General features: G+C 42.8%; 1 protein-coding gene across 2 annotated transcripts in view; it reads left to right on the forward strand.

Annotated features, from left to right (window-relative positions):
* Window positions 1–792: 792 nt before the first annotated feature.
* slc4a11 (solute carrier family 4 member 11) overlaps window positions 793–23,742 on the forward strand; it is a 302,038-nt gene continuing 279,088 nt past the window's right edge. Inside the window, exon 1 of one of the 2 annotated variants that reach the window (XM_063047132.1) lies at window positions 793–850. Coding sequence is in view for 1 of the 2 variants with exons in the window: in XM_063047129.1 (XP_062903199.1) it covers window positions 907–979 (73 nt within the window). In the remaining variant the exon portion in view is untranslated. Of the gene's footprint in view, window positions 980–23,742 lie in introns of both variants that reach the window. The other variant, XM_063047129.1, reaches the window with a different exon arrangement.

The raw sequence follows: 23,742 nt of genomic DNA on the forward strand, positions 1-23,742 counted from the left end.
CTTAAAAGACCCTATCATATCCACCTCCACCACCGTCACTGGCAGCCCACTCCACGCACTCACCACTCTCTGGAGAAAAAACTTACCCCTGGCATCTCCTCTGTACCTACTTCCAAGACCTTAAAACTGTGCTCTCTCGTGCTAGCCATTCTAGCCCTGGGAAAAAGCCTCTGACTATCCACACGATCAATGCCTCTCATCATCTATTATGGATTTAATGAGTATGTCATCAAGAAAATAAATCTCAGGGTTGTATATGGTGACATACAGTGTATGTACTTTGGTAACTAACTAAAAAAAATAAGGTGATGCATTTTTGAAGGTCTAATAAGGCTAGAATCTATTCAATGAAAGGCAACATCCAAGAAGTTGCGGAAGAGTGGGAAGATCTTGATGTATAAGTTTAAGGATTTCAAAGGTAGAGCAGTGTAGGCTGGTTGGATAATATAGTATATTGGATATTTGCCTTTATTTTCCAGGGCACTGAATACAAGAGTTTATGCTACATCTTTTTACAACATTAATTAAAACATAGATGTCTATGAGTTGAATGTTGCATTCAACTCATAATATAATATTATAATATACTAATCCACGTAGACATATTGGGCTGAAGGGCCTGTTTCTACTATGTATGCCTCTGTCTCTCTAACTTTTGAACAAGAAATCAGTGTGCACAGGGTTAAGTGAGACTGTGGTTATTTCTGTGAATAGCCAATAGGTTGATAATATTCAGGAGATGTCCCTGTGATTGGCTGACTAGACTGTCCTTGTACTTAAGCTGAAAGGCAGTGGCAATGTTCTCACTTTCACCTGTGCTTTCACCACACCACTGGGAAATCCTTCTGAGGTAATGTTATGCCCTCTCTTTAAGTTTTACTCTTCCCTTTTTGACAGATTAAGAGTATGCCTCCCTTAGGAATGAAAACACTGTTGGAAGGAGCTGACAGCAGAGGTGTGGCGAGAAATACCTCACAGGGTAAGGATTACAGTAAAGAGTTACTGTTCAACTCCCTCCCAGTACAATGACAACACAGGGTAAAACAATTCGCCGTAGTGAGAGACCAGATTGTTTGGAAAGCACATTTCAAATGAGTTGAAGGTTTTGCAGATCTTGTGTTTATTAAGACTGGTTATTTTATTTAAAAACAGGTTGAAAGGATATAATAAGAATCATAGTTATGTTATATCTACACTATCACTGGGATCCATACTGAATCTGTTTGGTAGTTATGTTAACTGTGTATTCTAAGTGATAGCTAAGCTAAATCTGTATTACCAGTGGTAACTGCTAAATCTGCATTGTCAGTGATAGTTAAGCTTGATCAGTATCATCATTATTAGTTATGCTGTATTTGCACTTTTGGTGGTAGTTATGCTCAGTCTATATCATTAGTAACAGATATCTTGCATTTATATCGTCAATGGTAGTTTGGCTGAATTTGTCTGGGATAATCAGCTTAAAACTGCGTCAGTCAGCAGCACTTACATTTAATCCATATCATCATTGGTAGTTATTTGGGATCTGTATAACTAATGGTAGTTATGCTTAATCAAAGCCATCATTGTTAGTCATGCTGATTTTTGGCAACTGTGGTAGATACTGTATGTTTGATCTCATTTATCAGTGGTTGTTCTACTGAATCTATATCATATGGTAGTTCTGTTGAATTAGTATCATGACTCTAGTATTGTATATGTCACCATGGCCAAAGCTCGCTCTCTGAGTCCACATGTCCAGTGGAAGCTGGAGGCCCGGAGGTGGCCTGTCTTGGGGTTGGAGGACTGTTGTGTGTGTGGGTATGTGGGTGGGCGGGTGGATGGGAGGGAGGAAAGGGGCTTGCTTGACTGTTGTTGTTTTGTTGCTTGCTGTGTTCCTTTTTGTTATGTCCCATGTTGTTCTGCTGAGCTCTGTGGGCATGTCATGTGGTGCTAAAACATACGGCAACACTTGATGTTCCCCCAACCCATCCTAACGCTGTATTGGTTGTTAATGCAGACAAAGCATTTCACTGTATCTTTTGAGGTACATGTGATAAATAAATTAATCTGAATCTGAAACTTGCTGAATTATTGGTGGCCACTGTTCCCTCTCTAAGCTGCTTGGCTGTGTGGCAATACAGTAACTGAAATGCCCACGTGCACATAGCCTTTGTTGCCATGCAGCAGGAATAAAGACCGACGAGAAAAAGTTTACGAAACGCGAAAGATTTTCTTTGCAGTATTGTACTTCATTATACCCTTCAATTTATAAATAAAATCAAAAATATGTTATTTTTCAATTTTCATTCCAAATATTCTTATTATGCATTGGGTAAGGCTAACTTTGAGGAGATGCGAAAGGATTTAGAAGGAGTGGATTGGGAAAATTTGTTTTATGGGAAGGATGTAACAGAGAAATGGAGGTCATTTAAAGGTGAAATTTTGAGGGTTCAGAATTTTTATGTTCCTGTTAGGTTGAAAGGAAAGATTAAAAATTTGAGAGAGCCATGGTTTTCAAGAGATAGTAGAAACTTGGTTTAGAAATAGAGAGGGATCTACAATGAATATAGGCAGCTTGGAGTTAATGAGGTACTCAAGGAATATAAAGAATGTAAAAAGAATCTTAAGAAAGAAATTAGAAAAGCTAAAAGAAGATACGAGGCTGCTTTGGCGAGTAAGGTGAAAATAAATCCAAAGGGTTTCTACAGTTATGTTGGTGGCAAAAGGATAGTGAGGGATAAAATTGGTCCCTTAGAGAATCAGAGTGGATGGCTATGTGCAGAGCCAAAAGAGATGGGGGAGATTTTGAACAATTTCTTTTCTTCGGTATTCACTAAGGAGAAGGATATTGAATTGTGTAAGGTAAAGGAAACAAGTAGGGTAGTTATGGAAAGTATGACGATTAAAGAAGTGGAAGTTCTGGCACTTTTAAGGAATATAAAAGTGGATAAGTCTCCGGGTCCGGACAAGATATTCCCTAGGACTTTGAGGGAAGTTAGTGTAGAAATAGCAGGGGCTCTGACAGAAATATTTCAAATGTCATTAGAAACGGGAATGGTGCCGGAGGATTGGTGTATTGCTCATGTGGTTCCATTGTTTAAAAAGGGGTTCTAACAGTAAACCCGGCAATTATTGGCCTGTGAGTTTGACATCAGTGGTGGGTAAATTGATGAAAAGTATTCTTAGAGATGGTATATATAATTACCTGGATAGACAGGGTCTGATTAGGAACAGTCAACATGGATTTGTGCGTGGAAGGTCATGTTTGACAAATCTTATTGAATTTTTTGATGAGGTTAATAAGGAAGTTGACGAGGGTAAAATGGTGGATGTTGTCTATATGGACTTCAGTAAGGCCTTTGACAAGGTTCCACACGGAAGGTTAGTTAGGAAGGTTCAATTGTTAGGCATTAATATGGAAGTAGTAAAATGGATTCAGCAGTGGCTAGATGGGAGACACCAGAGAGTAGTGGTGGATAACTGTTTGTCAGATTGGAGGACGGTGTGTAGCGGTGTGCCTCAGGGATCTGTACTGGGTCCAATGTTGTTTGTAATATATATTAATGATCTGGATGATGAGGTGGTAAATTGGATTAGTAAGTATGCAGATGATACTAAGATAGGTGGTGTTGTGGATAGTCATAGTCATACTTTATTGATCCCAGGGGGAAATTGGTTTTCGTTACAGTTGCACCATAAATAATAAATAGTAATAAAACCATAAATAGTTAAATAGTAATATGTAAATTATGCCAGGAAATAAGTTCAGGACCAGCCTATTGGCTTAGGGTGTCTGACCCTCCAAGGGAGGAGTTGTAAAGTTTGATGGCCACAGGCAGGAATGACTTCCTATGATGCTCTGTGTTGAATCTCGGTGGAATGAGTCTCTGGCTGAATGTACTCCTGTGCCCAACCAGTACATTATGTAGTGGATGGGAGACATTTTCCAAGATAGCATGCAACTCAGACAGCATCCTCTTTTCAGACACCACCGTCAGAGAGTCCAGTTCCATCCCCACAACATCACTGGCCTTACGAATGAGTTTGTTGATTCTGTTGGTGTCTGCTACCCTCAGCCTGCTGCCCCAGCACACAACAGCAAACATGATCGCACTGGCCACCACAGACTCGTAGAACATCCTCAGCATCGTCCGGCAGGTGTTAAAGGACCTCAGTCTCCTCAGGAAATAGAGACGGCTCTGACCCTTCTTGTAGACAGCCTCAGCGTTCTTTGACCAGTCCAGTTTATTGTCAATTCGTATCGCCAGGTATTTGTAATCCTCCACCATGTCCACACTGACCCCCTGGATGAAATGTAGTGCAGTTAGACAATAAGGTGCAAGATCATAATAAGGTAGATGGTCAGGTCAAAAGTCCATTTTATCATACTAGGTGTTATAACAGTGGGGTAGAGATATCCTTGAGCTGGGTGGTACATACTTTCAGGCTTTTGTACCTTCTGCCTGATGGGAGAGGGGGGAAGAGAGAATGCCTGGGGTGGTTCCGCTCTTTGATTATGCTGGCTGCATAGCTGAGGCTGAATCCATGGAAGGATCTCGGTGGTAAACAAGAGATAGGGTGTAAGATAAACAACTGATGGTTGGGATGAATTTTGGCTTGCAGCCTGGAAACGCTTGTTTATGTGGTGTCGGCAAAGTTTTATGATCTCCTGAATGGGCAGCTAAAACCGCAGCTTAATATCTAATCCAGAATAAATGAGAAATTTGACAATTTCAACACTTAAAATATTCAATGGAAGAATTTAAAAAGGTACGGTGGTCATTATAGAATCATGCTTGTCTGAAACAGCTCCTTTCATAGGGTAGCATTTATAATACACCATGCTGCATATGATTCAGGGTCATAAAACTGGTCAAACACCCCTCAAGCAGGCTCTCTGAATAAAATGAGTTCTCTTTATGTCCACAACTTCCGTAAAAACTGAATATTCATGCCCTCACCTGCAGCCACTTAACTACAGGCGAGGGCAGCCTGTGAGTAAATAGTGGGAAGTAATCATCGGAAATCTAGATACATTGACCTTGTCAGGAACCAGTGAGTGTCTGTTTACTTCAGGTTTTCAAGATACAAGTTTACTTAATTATCGTGAGTACATTGAAACATCCAGTGAAATGTGCCATTTGTGTTAACATCCAAGATACCCGAGAGTGTGCTAGAGGCAGCCCGCAAACATTGCTGCACGTTCCGGCGCCAAGGTAGCATGCCCACCATGCTCGGCAGAACAACACAGGACACAACAAGCAACAAAACAACAACAGCAGCAAAAACAGGCGCCATTCCTCCCTCCCACTCACCCATGCAACACCAGGACAGGCTGCCTTCTTTAGTCTCCAGCTTCCAGCAGACCTCCCCGGTTTTGTGTCCGGGTGTTCTCCCCATTTATTGAGCACACGTTGATTTGGAATTGGTGTTGGCTTCTTTGTTGTCACATGGGCTGAGATACAGCGACAAGTTAGTCTTGTATACAGTTTATACGGATTAGGGCGCTGTGGTAGCACGGTGGTTAGTGCGACGCTATTACAGCTTGGGGTGTCGTAGTTCAGAGGTCAACTCTGGTACCGTCTGTAAGGAGTTTGTACATTCTCTCAGGAACGCGTGGGATTCCTCTGGGTGCTCCGGTTTCCCCCCACATTCCAACGTACCGGTTAGTAGGTTAATTGATCATTGTATAGAAGATGGCGCCAGCGAATAACACGACCAAGGGCGACATCCTCCAAATGGTTCACGAAACCGCTTTCGTTTCTTTTACGTCTTTTTCTATCAAGTGTGGTTGTGCTACTGCTGGAGCCTGTGAACTACATTTTGGCGGTGTGTTTTCGGGCCGATTGGGCGATCTGGTGTTTTGCTTTCTCTGAGGGTCTTCCCTGAGGCGTGCAGCTTCAAGGCCAAGAAGCCTGGAGACGGGGAGCAAGCTCACGATCGATTCCATTTCTCACCAGTCTCGCTGGTTAAAGCACCGAGGAAAATTGAAATCATCGAGGTGAGTGAGGAAGGGGAAGAGGTGTTCAGCGCCATCTACAAACTGCTGCTGGAGTAAGGTGTCCGCTTGTGATAGTCTCGCTTGCTGCTTCCGGAGGAAAGTGTCTGTGTGTCACGGTCTCTCTCTCTCCCTCTAGTTCACTGCTTTGAATGGTCTCTCTCTCACTCTCTCCCTCGATGGTGTTGGAGGATGATACCAGAGTTCTGGGTCTTGGGCAAGGTCTAATCGATGCAGTTTGTGAATCAGACTCTGTAGATCATGTTATGATGTGTTTCTGCTTTCTGGTCACTCCTTTTTTTTGTTGCTATAATGGGCGATTTTGAGTCGGGGTGGCCTGCAGATAATGAACACTGAGCTGAACAGAATGTGTTCGGACTCTTTTGATCTTGTGTTTCATATTCTGCGTTTTTCACTCTTTTTTTGCCATTTTCTGGGATTTTTTTTTGCATGTGGGGGAGCGTGGGGTTGAGGTCTTTCTTTGAACGGATTCCATGGATTTCTTAGTTTTGTGGCTGTCTGCGGGGTGGGGGGGGTGATGAATCTCGGGGTTTTATACTGCATAGATACTTTGATAATAGATGTCCTGTCATTGGGCTGGGTGGGTGGGTTGCTGAGTGGAGAGGCTCGTTGGTCCTGAAGAGTCTGTTCCGTATCTCTAACATAAAGTAAAAAATGAAAGATCAATTCATTACACAGTGTATTGAGGTAGTACAAGGTGAGCAATAGCAGAGTGCAGAATAAAGCGTAGTCATTCTCAGCGACAGAGTTTAGACTGAAAACTGTAGAGTGATTATAACAGAAAAAATGAATGGACCTGTAGGGAGCTCCATGCAATGAGTCACCAGACCCTGGTGCCATCTGTAAGTTGCTATATCTGCTGTCACCTTGCCAAAGTTAGAATATTTCTCTTTGTAACTCAGACCTTCCTTCAAGAAGCCAAACATCCTTCATTTATGCCAGCAACATAGACTGCATACTTTGACCGATGTGGAAAACACAGCACGTACTGAGCTAACTGGTGATAACCGCTTCCTGTTTGGGAGTTTGGGTCATGATTAATTTTCATTCGGAACAACAAGTTGAGAAGCAAACAAGCCTATTGGAAGTGTCTAGGTCTGCAGTGGCATTCATTTCTCAACCACTGGCCGTGCTGACCCAGACAAGTAAATAAACCCTTCAATTCCTCTTTAGATAAAACACTTACTCGGCCTTTGTGAGATTTTTCACATGTTAATTTGCTTGTTAATGAAATTGGGTCACATTCCCTCATTTAATAGCTGTACAAACCAAGTATAATAATATCTGGTATAGGAAAAGTACAGCACACTACAGGCCTTTTGGTCCACAATGTTGTACCAAACTGTATAAACAAACAACTCACGGTCTCTGAATTTATTTATTTATATATTATTATTTTATTTATTTTTCTTTTTTTATTATTTGCACAATTTGTTGTATTTTGAACATTGGCTGTTTTTCCGTCTTTGTGTACAGTTTTTCATTGATTCTATTGTGTTTCTTTGTAACCCCACAAGAATATGAATCTCAGGGTAGCAACACACACAAAATGCTGGAGGAACTCAGCAGGCCAGGCAACTTCTATGGAAAAGAGTACAGTTGACACCTCGGTCCGAGACCCTACTGCATGCTTCTCAGGGTAGTATGTGGTGACATATTTGTGCTTCGATAATAAATTTGCTTTGATGTTGAAATATATAAATGAACTCTACAACGAGAGTGCTCAGCTGCATGGGAACTTCCAGAAAATAGAGAACCCAGGTATGGGTGCAGACACAACGTAGACCTGGATACGAAACTATCCATCAGCAAAATGGAAAGTTCCAGCACCAGAAATTTCTTCACTCAACTCCAACCAAAAAAAGGCAGAAGTGTCAGAAGAGTCAACATACAACTCAAATTATTGTAGGGATTTGAGAACAGAGGGAGGATATTTGGCCCATAGTGTCTATGGTGATTCAGTTTATTCCAAAACACTAGAGGTTCTGCAGGTGCTGGAAATCTAGGGCAACACACACCAAATGCTGGAGAAACTCAGCAATTCAGGCAGCATCCGTGGTGAGGAATAAACAGTTGATGTTTTGGTCTGATACCCTTCATTAGGACTTGTCTTCATCTGAAATGTTGACTGTGTATTACTCTCCATAGATGCTGCCTAACCTGCTGAGTTCCTCCAGCATTTTATGTAATATATTCTAAAGATTTCCTTCCTCCAACACTGAGATAATTTTTATTTTTCATGCATAAATCCAATTTCTGTTTGGTAACTGCTGTTGATTTATCTTCTGCCATTCTTTCAGGAAGGGTATTTAAATTCTTAACTCAGGGTAAAAGAAATAATATTTCTTCAGGAACAGCTACTTCCCTCTAACCGTCTGGTTCTTGAACCAACCGGTTCAACCCTGAACACCAGAGTTTGGCAACACTATGACTACTTTGATCACTTTGTACTAAAGTATACTGTCAGTTCTTTTTTGTTCCAATTGTTTACCTTCTTGTAAATTTTATGTATATGTTTAATTAATGTATTTTTTGAAAATTTGCTAATATGATGCTATATTCCTGTGACGCTGTAAGTTTTTCCATGTACCTGTGTGTTCATACACCTGTGCTTATGAATATAAACTCAATTTTGATTTTGATAATCGCCTTAAAAATTATAAAATATAACAGGAAATGTTGGAAATACTCAGCAGGTCAGACAGCAACTGTGGAGCAATCTTGCTAACATTAGCATTTACGTCTAGGACAGTGTAAACAAAGAACATATGCAACCAAGAATTCCTTGAGTAATTGTAGTGGCTGTGAAGGCAGAGGCATTGGGTATATTTAAAGTGGAGATTAATAGGTTCTTGATTAGTAAAAGCATCATGGGCTGTGAGGAGAAGGCAGGAGAATGGGGTTGAGAGGGTCAAAAAATCAATCATGATCAAATGGTGGAGCAGACTTGATGGGCTGAATGGGCTACTTCTGCTCCAATGTCTTATGTTCTTCTTTACTATCTTATTTATACAATAACATTAAATGGAGGCTATTTTGCCTGTAGGGTTTATACCAGCTTCCATTAGAGCAATCATCAGTCCCATTCCCCTCCTCTTTATTTCTTTATCCCTCTACAATTTACTCTCTCTCTCTCTCTCTCTCGTACACACACACACACACACACTTTATTTATTTTTTTACTTGAATACAACGTGGAATAGGCCCTTTCGGCCCTTCAAGTCTTACTGCCCAGCAATCCCCTGATTTAATCCTAGCCTAATCACAGGAGGTTCCAAGGTTGTCAAGCCGAGGAGTGGTAGTGGGGACAAGCTCCCACTACCTAAAAGTTCTCCTCACGGCATGCACCTCAAATAGCCTCTGACAACCAAGTCCAACTCCTGGCCTTCTCGTGTGGCTTAGCCTCTAAGCCCGGTGGAACTGTTTCTACTGACAGGAGACGGGGCGAAGGCGGGTCCTGGCGCCTTAAAACCAGTGCTTCAGGTAGATGGAGCTCATCAGCCTGGGAAGGCAGTCCATCTAAGAGAGGGAAAGCTCTGATTTCAAACCTCCGCTGCCTTGCGGCCATACCCACTGATGGGAAAGGCTTTGGGAGTAAACCCTGAGGACAAATCCGGAGCTGAAGTCCCTAAGGCAGTCCGACGTTGTCTTCAACCTCGTTCTGGCAACTCCTACGATGACACAGGTGCCAAGCTGTATCAGCCCTTGCCCTTCCCTTGGACAACATCGGTGGTGTGGAGAGGGAAGACTTGCTGCACGGGCAACTGCCGGTCTTCCATACAACCTTGCCCAGGCCTGTGCCCTGGAGAGACTGAAGCAAGACTTTCCAGGCGCAGATCCATGGTCTCGCAAGACATCTAATCACAGGACAATTTACAATGACCAGTTAGCTTACCAACCGGTATGTCTTAGGACAGTGGGAGGAAACCAGAGCACCTGGAGGAAACCAGCGCAGTCACAGGGAGAACGTACGAACTCCTTACAGGCAGTGGCGGGAATTGAACCCATGTTGCCTGCACTGTAAAGCGTTGTGCTAACCACCATGCTACTGTGGCACCCCATCCCGCCCATCAATTCCCCTTTGGTTCTGTTTATCACTAGCTTACACAGGGGACAATTTAAGTAGTTTCTTAACCTATCAGCATGTTTTTTGGAATGGGAGGGGCTGAGCAAACTGGCGCGCCTGGAGGAAATCTACACAGTCAACGAGAGGACATGCAAATTCCACACAGTCTGTACCCAGGATTAGAATTATACTCTGGCCCCTGGTTACTACAGAAATAACATGCAACCAAAATGGTGTTGCATTCCGGTTTGTGAATCTTTGCTATATGTTAACTAAATTTTGAAGAGATGGAACAGTTATTACACTGGAATGGTTGTGAAGCAGAGGAGGCTACCTCAGTAAATATATTTAAGACAAGGTTGGATAGATTTTTGCATAGAAGGGGAGTGAAGGGTTATGGGGAAAAGGCACGCAGGTGGATATGAGTCCATGGTCAGATCAGCCATGATCCTATTGAATGGTGGAGTAGGCTCAACGGTCCGGATGGCCTACTCCTGCTCCTATTTCTTATGTTCTTATAAGTGTTCCAGCACATAGAGCCATAGAAAAGTACAGCACAGAAAACGGCCCTTCGGCCAATCTAGTCTGTGCTGCCTACTCCCATTGCCCTGCATTGGGACCATAGCCCTCCATACCCCTACCATCCCTGTACCTATCCAAATTTCACTTAAGCATTGAACTCAAAGCATGCACCACTTGCACAGGCAGCTCATTCCACACTCTCACAACCCTTTGAGTGAAAACGTTTCCCCTCATGTTTCCCTTAAACTTTTCACCTTTCACCTTAACCCATGACCTTTAATTATAGTCCCACCCAACCTCAGTGGAAAATGCTTGAGGTTGTCAAGGGAGCATCATCTGTTTCAGCAGTTTATCTATTTTATATTGACAAGCCATTCCCTGGGTAATAAACACGTTCTATTTTTACAGAGGTTTGTCCATAAACATTGTCCATTTACATTGCAAAATGCATAAAATCATGCATCATAATTCAATATTATGTGTGGGCATGTGGCCAAGTGGTTAAGGCATTCGACTAGCGATCTGAAGGTCGTGAGTTCGAGCCCCAGCCGAGGCAGCGTGTCGTGTCCTTGACCAAGGCACATAACCACACAGAGCTCTGCGACGACACTGGTGCCAAGCTGTATCAGCCCTTGCCCTTCCCTTGGACAACATCGGTGTCGTGGAGAGAGGAAACTTGCAGCATGGGCAACTGCCAGTCTTCCATACAACCTTGCCCAGGCCTGCACCCTGGAGAGTGAAGACTTTCCAGGCGCAGATCCATGGTCTCGCAAGACTAACGGATGCCTTATAAATATTGAATTGCTGTTGATGAATGCTGCTAACGGAGACCAACTGACATGAATGTTTATGCAGTCTTCCCCCACCTAATTACAATCAGAATCACGATGTCCTATGGTCAGTGGTTGGATTTGATGACCTTGAAGCTTCAGCGAATGTTACACTGTTTTGCAAGGTTGTGTAATTATCAACGGAAGCCATTGCTTATCAGTTTTCAAATCAACTCTCTAAAGTGGCCTCTTGCAGTGAAATTGGCAGCCTGTCTTCTTAAGAGATAATCTTATCTGATTAGTGTAGGTGTTCCCAACCTGGAGTCCACGGACCCCTTGGTTAATGGTTGGAGTCCATGACATAGAAAAGGTTGGGAACACCTGGATTAGTGCAAGGAGATTATACACTCAGTGGGTCACTTTGTTATGTACAGGGGTGTACCTAATAAAGTGGCCACTGAGTGTGCAGTTTTGTGCGTGGTCTTCTGCTGCTGTAGCCTATCCATTTCAAGATTTGACAAGTCGTGCATTTCAAACAGATCTTTTGCTCACCACTGCTGTTACGCATGATTACTTAAGTTACTGTCGCCTTCCTATCAGCTTGGAAAAGTCTGTTCATTTCTCCTCTGGCCCTTTCAATTTTAAGGCATTTTCGCCCACAGAACTGCTGCTCACAAATGTCCTTTGTTTCTCGCACCATTCGCTGTAAACGAGAGATTGTTGTTTGTGAAAATCCCAGGAGATCAGCAGTTTCTGAGCTACTCAAACCATCCCATCTGGCACCAACAGTCATTCCACAGTCACAGTCAAAGTCACTTAGATCTTATTTCTTCCCCATTCTGATGTTTAGTCTGAACAGCAAATGAACCTCTGGACTATGCCTTCATGCTTTTATGCATTAAGTTGCTGTCACATGATTGGCTGATTAGATATTTGCATTAATGAGCAGAATTACCTAATAAAGTGGCCACTGGTGTGCATGTAAGTAGTTATTATTTTTAAAGACTGGAGCTTGTTTGACCCATCAGACCAAAAAGAAAGAACAACGATGTGATGAAATTAGTTCTGCTAGACTTTTGAATTTAATAATAGCCATTTGTGTGTGCAGGAGTACGTAAGCTAGGTGTTTATAATCTGGGGGAATTCTTCATCCTTGCATGGCTTCTCGTGACCCTGATCAGGGGGACTAAGCAGGTGCTAAACCTTGCCCAAGGGTGACCTGCAGGCTAGTGGAGGAAAGGAGCGCCTTACATCTCCTTTGGTAGAGATATTTCTCTACCCTGCCACCCTGACGTACCATATGTCATGAAATTTGTTGTATTATGGCAGCAGTACAGTGCAATACACAACAATTCACTATAGGTTACAGTAAATAAATAAATAATGCATAAGTGGGAAAACAAAGTAGCATTCATGGGTCATGGACTGTTTGGTAATCTGATGGCGGAGGGGAAGAAGCGGTCCCAAAATGCTGTGTGTGGGTCTTCAGGCTCCTCAGCCCCTCACTGATGGTGGTAATGAGAAGGGTGCATGTCCAGGGTGTGAGGGTCGTTAATGATGCTTCTCGAGGCAGTGCTTTTGACGATGTCCTGGATGGCGGGAGGCTTGTGCCTTTGAGCGAGCTGGCTGAATCTGCAACCTTTCTCAGTCTTTTCCAATCTCGGGCATTTGGGTTTTGATGCAACCAGTCAGAATGCTCTCCACGGTACAGCGGCAGAGATTTGCGAGAGTCTTTGGTGACATACCAAGTCTCCTCAATCTCCTAATAAACTACAGCTGCTAGCATGCCTTCTTTGTGATTGCCTCAGTACACCGCACTCAGGATCTTTCTTCTGAGATATTGATGCCCAGAAACCTGAAACTGCTCATGTTTTCCACTGATGAGCATTGGTGTATATTGTCCCGGCCATAGAGCTGTAGAGTCTCCTTGGTTCCTCGCCTTTCACCCTGCCAGCCTCTGCATCCGTCACTAAATCCACCAGCTCTAACAGAGTCCCACCACGAGTCACCTCCTTCCCTTTCTTCCCCATCCTTCCTGTTTTCCAGCAGTACCACATCCTCTGTGTCATCCTGTTCCACTCATCCCTCCACGTCAAAGCCCCTCTGGATTCTGGCACTTTCCTCCAAGGGAGGTTCTGATGAAGGGTCTCAGCCTGAAACGTAGACTCTTTATTCTTCTCCATGGATGCTGCTTGACCTGTCGAGTTCCTCCAGAATTCTGTGTGTGTTACTCTGGATTTTCAGCCTCTGAAGAATCTCTTGTGTTTATCATAGTGAAGTAGACTGTGTGGTCTATCTTACTGTTTCCCAATAGGAAGACCTTGAGGTCAATCTATCATAATGTATTGTACTATCTTAGTCCATCCTTTTGTACAAGAGAACCATCAAAGCTAAGGAAAGACCTTCAGAACTCTCTATTCTTCTAAGCAAGAGCTGGATCAATCCACTTGCCCCGTTAGAACAGTTGACAGAAGTTCTAAATCTGCCTGGTCAATTTTCTTCACTTGCTGTTTGGACATGTTCTTTATTTCACTTTGCTCTTTAGCCTGGTTGAGTCATCTTAGCTGCGTGTGAAGATTGATTGATGTATTTTACCAACAGCTTTATTGAGTAGTCTGGCACTCTATGAAGTGTGCTGAAACAGCCAGATAAGGAATTTAGTTTTCCTTAGGCAGAAGTCTGATTGATTCATGGCTCTGCTTTGGAACAATAGTTGACAAGTTCCAGTCGCCACTATAGCACACTGCCTTGCTCGGTGGTGTAGTCACACACGTGTACAGTGAGATCCTTGCAGTACAAGTGGACCTGCTTGGTATTGATGTGTGCAGGGTCAGTATTAGATCAGAACCTTGGTCCCTCACACAGTCCCGTCTCCTTCGCACACTGCAGTTAAACTCCAGAGTTCCACTTCCCCACCTTTCTCACCTCACACCCTTCCTGTCAGAATCAGAATCAGATTTATTGTTATAAACACAACCAATCCACTTCAGGTGGTTGGAGGGACCGACAATAGATTGGGAACCGTTTTGCTGGGCGCTTTGTCTGCCACGAGAAATAGGATTTCCCGGTGGCTACCCATTTTAATTCTATTTCCCATTCCCATTCGGTCCATACCCTCCCCTACAGTTACAATGAGGACACTCTCAGGTAGGAGGAGCAACACCTCATTTTCTGTCTGGTCAGCCTCCGACCTGACAGCACAAGTCCTCCTGAAGGGTCTCAGCCTGAAATGTTGACTCTACTCTTGTCAATAGATGCTGCCTAGCCTGCTGAGTTCCTCCAGCATTTTGTGTTTGTGGCATGCATATCAATTTCTCTAACTTCAGGTAGCTTCTCCACCCTCTACTTTCTCTCTTCTTCTGTCTTTCCTCTTAACCTTTTTCTTTTCCTCACCTGCTCATCACCTCCCTATGGTGCCCCTTCTCCCTCCCTTTCTCCCATGGTCCACTGTCCTCTCCTATCAGATTCCATCTTCTTCAGCCTTAAGCTGTACCACACGTCACCTCCCAGCTCCTCATTTCACCTCCCCTCCCTCCTCATCTCGTTTCACCTATCATCTGCCGGCTGTACTACTTCACCTTCCAGAATGTTGGGGGAGGAGGAAGGGAAAGATGTGCCTAGTGGTGGGATCCCACTGGAGATGGTGGAAGTTGTGAAGAATTACGTGCTGGATGCGGAGGCTGGTGGGATGGTAGCTGAGGACAAGAGGAAATTGACTGTGGGTCACAGGCTCCTGTACCTCCTCCCCTATGGTAGTAATGAGAAGAGATGAGGTCCCGTTTGGTGAGTTACCTTCATGATGGATGCTAACTGCTTCACAGCTACAGACTATTTTGACCATCTCTTTGTGACACTGTCAGAATCAGAATTGAAATCAGGTTTAATATTTCCCACATATATTGTGAAATTTGGTAACTTAGCGGCAGCGGTACAATGAAATACATGATAATATAGGGGAAAACTGTGAATTACAGTAAATATATTTATATATCAAATAGTTAAATTAAGTAAGTAGCGCAAAACATAACTTTAAAAAAAAATAGTGAGGTGGTGTTCATGGGTTCATTTAGGAATCGGATGCAGAGGGGAAGGAGCTGCTCTTCAATCGCTGAGTGTGTGCCTCAGGCTCCTGTACCTCCTTCCTGATGGTAACAGTGAGAAGAGGGCATGTCCTGGGTGGTAGGCGTCCTTAGTGATGGACGCCACCTTTTTGAGACAATGCTCCTTGAAGAGATCTTGGATACTGTGAAGGCTGGAGCTGACTAATATTACCACTCTCTGCAGTTTACTTCGATCCTGTGCTGCAGCTCCCACACACCAGACGGTGATGCAGCCAGTTAGAATGCTCCCCATGGTACATCTGTGGAAATTTTCAAGTGCTTTAGGTGACATGTGAAATCTCCTCAAACTCCTAATGAAATGTAGCCGCTGTCTTGCCTTCATAGCTGCATGGAATCAGGTTAGGTTAGTCTGGAGTTGAACAATTTGACAGCCCTTCAAACACAGCAGGTTAACTGCTCATAATTTGATTTACAATTGATTACTCTGACTATAATTTTGCCGAGTATTTGCTCAAGCTCATTATCAACTCTAAGATGGTATTTGAATCCACACAAAACCAAAAGAACTGCAAATGATGGCAATCTACAGTCAGCATTTTCTGCTGTAATTATTTGAATGAAGACAATTTCAGCAGGTAAAACACATCAAAGTTGCTGGTGAACGCAGCAGGCCAGGCAGCATCTCTAGGAAGAGGTACAGTCGACGTTTCAGGCTGAGACCCTTTGTCAGGACTAACTGAAGGAAGAGTTAGTAAGGGATTTGAAAGTTGGAGGGGGAGGGGGAGATCCAAAATGATAGGAGAGGACAGGAGGGGGAGGGATAGAGCCGAGAGCTGGACAGGTGATAGGCAAAAGGGATATGAGAGGATCATGGGACAGGAGGCCCAGGGAGAAAGACAAGGGGAGGGGGAACCCAGAGGACGGGCAAGGGGTATAGTCAGAGGGACAGAGAGAGAAAAAGGAGAGTGAGAGAAAGAATGTGTGTATAAAAATAAATAACAGATGGGGTACAAGGGGGAGGTGGGGCATTAGCGGAAGTTAGAGAAGTCGATGTTCATGCCATCAGGTTGGAGGCTACCCAGACGGAATATAAGGTGTTGTTCCTCCAACCTGAGTGTGGCTTCAGTAGAGGAGGCCATGGATAGACATATCAGAACGGGAATGAGATGTGGAATTAAAATGTGTGGCCACTGGGAGATCCTGCTTTCTCTGGCGGACAGGGCATAGGTGTTCAGCAAAGCGGTTTCCCAGTCTGCGTCGGGTCTCGCCAATATATAGAAGGCCACATCGGGAGCACCAGACGCAGTATATCACCCCAGCCGACTCACAGGTGAAGTGTCGCCTCACCTGGAAGGACTGTTTGGGGCCCTGAATGGTGGTAAGGGAGGAAGTGTAAGGGCATGTGTAGCACTTGTTCCGCTTACAAGGATACCAGAAGGTAATTTTTTTTTAAACAAAATATTTTTTTTACAGTACATATAACTGAACTACTAGAGAGGAAAATGATCCTTAAAAAAAAATAGAAGCCCTTAAAATGGCAGCACATGGTCCATGACCAACCCGTTACTTTGCAAATTATTTTTCATCTTCAGAATCAGGTTTAGTATCATTGACATACATTGTGAAATTTGTTGCTTTGCGGCAACAGTACATTGCAATACGTAACAAAAACTATAAATTAACATTATATATATAGAACACTCAGTGCTGAAACTTTGCTTTGGGAAGGGTGAGCAGTTTTGAGCCCCGTATCTAAGAAAAGATGTGCTGGCATTGGAGGTGCCCGGAAGAGGTTTAAAAGAGTGATCCCAAGAATGAAAGGGTGGAAGTATGAGGAGTGTTTGATGGCTCTAGGCCTGTACGCACTGGAATTGAGAAGGATGAGGGAGGGATCTAATTGAAACCTACAGAATATCGAAAGGCCTAGAGTGCACACGGGGAGGGTGTTTCCTATAGTGAGCAAGCCTAGGGCCAAAAAGCACAGCCTCAGAATACAAGGAAGTCCCATTGGAATTGAGATGAGAAGGCATTTCTTTAGCCAAAGGGTGGTGAATCTGTGGAATTCATTGCCACAGGTAGCTGTGGAGGCCAAGTGATTGGGTATATTTAATGTGCATGTTAATAGGTTCTTGATTAGTTAGGGTGTTAAAGGTTAAGGGAAGAAGGCAGAAGAATGGGGTTGAGAGGCAAATGGAGTTCAACCCAGATAATTTTGGTAGGTCAAATTTGAAGTCAGTATATAGTATTAAAGATAAGACTCTTGGCAGTGTGGAGGATCGGAGATTCTTGGGGTCTGTGTTCATAGGACAGTCAGAGCTGCTGTGCAGAGCTACTGTTGTTAAGGTGGCTTATAGTGTGTCGGCATTTGTCAACCATGGGATTGAGTTCAAGAGCTGTGAGGTAATGTAACAGCTATATAAGAACTTGGTCAGACCGCACTTGGAGTACTGTGTTCAGTTCTGGTCACCTCATTACAGGAAGGATGTGGACACTATAGAGAGAGTGCAGAGGAGATTTACAAGGATGTTGCCTGGACTGGAGAGCATACCTTATGAGAATAGGTTGAGTGAACTTGGCCCTTTCTCCTTGGAATGAAGGAGGATGAGAGGTGACCTGACAGAGGCGTATAAGATGACGAGAGGCACTAATCATATGGTTAGCCAGAAGCTTTTTCCCAGGGCTGAAACGGCTAACGCGAGGGGGCATAGATTTAAGGTGCTTGGAAGTTGGTACAAGGGGGATGTCAGGGTTAAGTTTTTCACACAGAGTGGTAGGTGCATGGAATGCACTGCTGGCGGCAGTGGTGGAAACAGATACAATAGGGCCTTTTAAGAGCCTCTTAGATAGGTACATGGAGCTTAGAAAAATAGAGGGCTATGTGGTAGGGTAATTCTGGGCAGTTTCTAAAGTTGGCACAAAATTGTGGGCTGAAGGGCCTGTCATGTTCTGTAGATTTCTATGTTCTGTGTTCTAAATCAGCCATGAGGGAATGGCCTAGACAGAGTGGGCATGGAGTGGATGTTTCCAATAGTGGGAGAGTCTAAGACCAGAGGACAGATCCGTATTAGAGCAGATATGAGGAGGAATTTCCTTTGCTAGAGGATGGTGAATCAGTGGAGTTCATTACTAAGTTAATATATGTGGCTGTGCAAATGCATTTTGGTCATAGGCTCATCAGAAACAAGCAGGGAAACAGGTGGTGTGGGTAAAACAGATGGGTAGAAACCTCCTTAAAGAAAGGAAATGAACATCTTCACATTGGGAATTCCCACAAGAGAAATTGAATTGAATTGACTTTATGTTTTACATCCTTCATATACACAAGTAGTAAGAATCTTTACGTTATGTCTCTAGGTGTGCAATGTGCAATCATAGTAATTTATAATAAATAGAACAGTCAATGTAACATAGAAATGCACTCAAATCAATGTGAGTTAATCAGTCTGATGGCCTGGTGGAAGAAGCTGTCCTGGAGCCTGTAGGTCCTGGTTTTTTATGCTGTGGTACCGCTTCCCAGATGGTAGCAGCTGCAATAGATTGTGATTAGGGTGACTCGGGTCCACAATGATCCTTCAGGCCCTTTTCTCATACCTGTCTTTGTAAATATCCTGAATCATGGGAAGTTCACATCTACAGATGTGCTGGCCTGTCCGCACCGTTCTCTGCAGAATCCTGTGATTGAGGGAAGTACAGTTCCCATACCAGTCAGTGATGCAGTCAATCAGAATGCTTTCAATTGGGCCCCTGTAAAGAGTTCTTAGGATTTGGGGGCCCATACCAAACTTCCTCAACCACCTGAGGTGAAAGAGGCACTGTTGTGCCTTTTGCACCACACAGCTGGTGTGTACAGACCATGTGGGGTCATCGGTGAGGTGGATGCTGAGGAATTTAAAGCTGTTTACCCTCTCAACCCCAGATCCATTGATGTCAATAGGGGTTAGCCTGTCTCCATTCCTCCTGTTATCCACAACCAGCTCCTTTGTTTTCTGATACTGAGGGAGAGGTTGTTTTCTTGACACCACTATGTCAGAGTGATGACTTCTTCCCTGTAGGCCACCTCATTATTGTTTGAGATAAGGTCGCCCTCCTGAATTTTAGATTTTATTATTGGGCAATTAATATTTGATACTTAAAGTTTTGGTTACGAGATTTGGATGCATCTTTAAGTCCACATTGGGTAAATCTTGAATGTAATTCATTACAAGGGTCTTCTTTGGGTTCAGTTTTAGGGACTTCGCTTCCTTTTATTTCTTCTAAATTGTATAAACAAATGAATAATCCAATAGTTAAGCATACTTTACGTATATGGTTTCAATTCCGAAGATTTTTTAGGTTCAATCAATTTCTTTTAGCAAGTCCTATTATATGTAATTTCCTTTTTCAACCTTCCACTATGGATCAAGCTTACTTTGATTGAAACTCAAAGGTATAGTACATTTTCATGATTTATTTTTGGATAATTGTTTCATGTCTTTTGATCAACTTTCTAATAAATATAATTTACCCAGATGTCACTTTTTTAGATACCTACAGATTAGAAACTTTTTAATTACTGCTTCTCCTAATTTTCCACACTCATATCCAATGGATACTTTGGAAAAAATTTTAGATCTAAATCTCTCTCAGAAAAGTGTTGTAGCAATTATTTATAACATAATCATGAATTTATGTCCTGATGTTTACAATAAAATTAAAACTGATTAGGAAAGAGAATTTAAGATTATTATACCGATCGAAAAATGGGAAAAAATTCTTCAATTGGTTAATTCATCCTCTATATGTGCTAAGCATGTGTTGATACAGTTTAAAGTAGTGCACAGGGCTCGTATGTCCAAAGATAAACTATCTCGTTATTATTCTTAAATTAATCCTATATGCAATAGATGTCCTTCCGAGAATACTTCTTTAACTCACATGTTTTGGTCATGTCCTTTGTTGGAAAAATATTGGAAAGATATTTTTGATATTATTTCAATGGTTTTGAATATAGACTTACAACCTCACCCAATTACTGTTATTTTTATGTATTACCAATGATAGACTCAAATCATTTAACCTCTTCAGCCCATCAGATGATTGCATTTCTTACTTTAATGGCTAGAAGATCCACTTTGCTGAATTGGAAAGAGATTAACCCTCCTACTGTATTTCACTGGTTTTCACAAACTATGTTGTGATTAAATTTGGAAAAAATTGGAAGTGTGGTTTATGACCCTTCCATTAAATTTGAAAAAACTTCTTGGAGGCCATTCATTCAGCATTTTCAAATGATGTAATTTGACCATTTTCAAACTTATTTTACTTCTCTGTAGTGTTGGTTGAGAGGAATGGAGTCATCGACATTAGTGTTTTCTTTTCTTCCATTTTTACGTTGTTAAAATTGCCCAAGTCTTTTTAGTTTAGTTGATTAATTCTGTTTAGATTAGTTTTTTTTGGGGGGGGGTTGTTTTTTTTCTTTTTTCATGATTTTTCTCTAGTTATTTTCTTTTTGTCCTGTATTATTCATTGGCATCCTACATGATTGGGAGTTTTGTCAATTTATACTACTTGGTTTTATAATTATTCATCTTAAGTATAACAATGTATTCCCAACAATTTTGTATTATTGCTATGTTATGTTTACATTTTATGAAACTAATAAAAAGATTGAAAAAGGAAAGAAAGAGATGAGGTCAATCAATGTAGTGTCGTTGGCAAATTTAATTAGCAGACTAGAGCTGTGGGTGGCGACACAGTGATGGGTATACAGAGATAAAGGAGGGGACTTAGTACACAGCCCTGAGGGACTCCTGTGTTGAGAGTCAGAAGGGTGGAGGTGAGGGAGCTCATCTGCCAGCAATTTGACAGGAAGTCCAGGATCCAGTTGCACAAGGCAGGGTCAAGGCTGAGGTCTCTGAGCTTCCTGTCGAGCCTGGATGGAATTATGGTGTTGAATGCTGAACTGTAGTCTAAGAACGGCATCCTCACATGAGCATCCTTCTTCTCCAGATGTGTAAGGACGGTATGTGGAGCAGTGGCTATTGCGTCATCTGTCGATTGGTTGTGTCGGCAGGCAAACTGTAGGGGGTCCAGTTTGGGTGGTAGCAAGCTGCAGATGTAGTCCTTCACCAGCCTCTCAAAGCAAATGGACATTGATCGGACAGTATTTGGAGTAAGAAAATGCAACAGTCGAAGTTCTGAGACAAAAAAAAAGACTTGGAGCCTCTTGACCGTTCTGAGCTTTTGGGTTTTAAGGAGGAGGTTTCAGAAAAGTCACTATCGAGATAAATGGCTTGTGGTGAATAAATGTTCATAGCAATGTCAGTTTTTGATTCTTCGATGTCTGCTCTTCCTATTATTGTGAAGCAGAATTCACCAAGCATTGGATTGTTCACCCACTAACAGGAAATATGAGCTGGGTTTAGACTGTCATGAGACAGGCTGGGACTCCTCCCATCAGCATGGAAACAGATGAAAAGTCATCAACCAGAATTGTCAAAGTTTATTTCTCACTCCACAGATGCTGCCCAATCTACTAAGCATTTTCTGTTTTTATAACAAGCATGGTAGACAAGGAGGAGAAAGTACATTACTGTGTAAAAGTCTTAGATGCATTTGTATAGCTAGGCTGTCTAGGACTTTTGTACATTACTGTATTAATTTTATGTATTGGACTGTACTGCTGCCATGAAAAAAAGTTTCATGATGTATGTGAGTGATGATAAACCTGATTCTGCTCTGGGGCTCTATTGTGGACTGAGAGTGGGAAGGGGGTGAGGAGAGGGGAATCAGGGTTGGAAAAAGGGGAAGGGAGAAGGAAGCACCAGAAAGACATTCTGTAATATCAATAAACCAATTGTTTGGAATCAAATGACTTTGCCTGGTATCTCAGGGCTGGTGTGTCTGCACCTGCACTGGCCCCTGCCCGGACAACTGTCCCACACCCCTCCCGTGACACTCCACCCTCACCATTCCCGACATCCTTTGCTCCCACCAGATTTACAAGCTCGCTCCCTGCTCCAGGTTGACAAATACAGTGCTGTGCAAATGTCTCAGGCACCCCAGCTATGTATACAGTATTCGTAAGCCTTTTGCACAGTACTGTGGACTTGGATAACAGTAGACTTGGCTGCTGGGTGCATAATGTACTAGGGTAGGTGTCATGCCCAATCATTACTCCTGAGCATGTGACCTAACATAGGCCACCAGAGTCAATGAACCTGCATTGACACCCATGGTGTTCTGGGCTAATTGTCACTAATTACTCCATTCCTTTCTGTCTACGCATGGTCCATATCCTCCCAATTACCTGCAAATTCATCTGCCCAGCTAAGAACCTCTTAAAGATCTCAATGTACACTCAGTGGCCACTTTATTAGGAACCCGCTGTACCTAATAAAGTGGCCACTGAGTATATGTTCACGGTCTTCGCTGCTGTAGCCCATCCACGTCAAGGTTTGATGTGTTGCATGTTCAGAGATGCTCTTCCGCACACCGCTGTTGTAACACGTGGTTATTTGAGTTACTGTCGCCTTCCTGTCATCTTGAGCCAGTCTGGCCATTCTCCTCTCACCTCTCTCATTAGCAAGGCGTTTTTGGCCACAGAACTGCTGGTCACTGAATTTTTTAAAACCTTTCACATCATTCTCTGTAAACTTTAGATACTGTTGTGTGTGACAATCTCAGGAGATCAGCTGATCCTGAGATACTCAAACCACCCCATCTGGCACCAACAATCATTCCATGCTCAAAGTCACTTAGATCACATTTCTTCCTCATTTTGATGATTGGTCTGAACAACAACTGAACTTTTGGACTATGTCTGCATGCTTTTATGCACTGAATTACTGCCACATGATTGGCTGATTAGTTATTTGCATTAATGAGCAGGTGTACCTAATAAAGTGGCCACTTAGTATACTTGCCTCCACTACCACCCTCGGCAATGCATTCCAAGCACCCAGTGCTGTTTTAAAAACAATTGCTCCATTCACCTCCTTTGTAACCTGCCTCGCCCCCACCTTAAATGCACACCCTCTAGTAATAGACATCTTGACTCTGGGAAAAGATACTAGCTATATATTAAAGCCTCACATAATCTTGTAAATTTCTGTAATACAAGGGAACATGATTTTAAGGTAACAAAGACGAAGTGTTGAGGGAAATCTGCAGGTCAGGCAGCGTCAAAGAGACAATGTTTCGCGCCAGGACTGGAAAGGAAGGGGGAAGAAACCAGAATAAGCAGGTGGGGGGGGGCGAGGGAGTAGGAGCACAGGCTGTTTGGAGAAAAGTATAAGAGAGGATGTCAGGGGTAGGGTTTTTTAACCCAGAGAGTGGTGAGTG

The sequence above is a fragment of the Mobula hypostoma genome, chromosome 4 (genome assembly GCF_963921235.1).
Source record: "Mobula hypostoma chromosome 4, sMobHyp1.1, whole genome shotgun sequence".
In the NCBI taxonomy this organism is placed as follows: Eukaryota; Metazoa; Chordata; class Chondrichthyes; order Myliobatiformes; family Myliobatidae; genus Mobula; species Mobula hypostoma.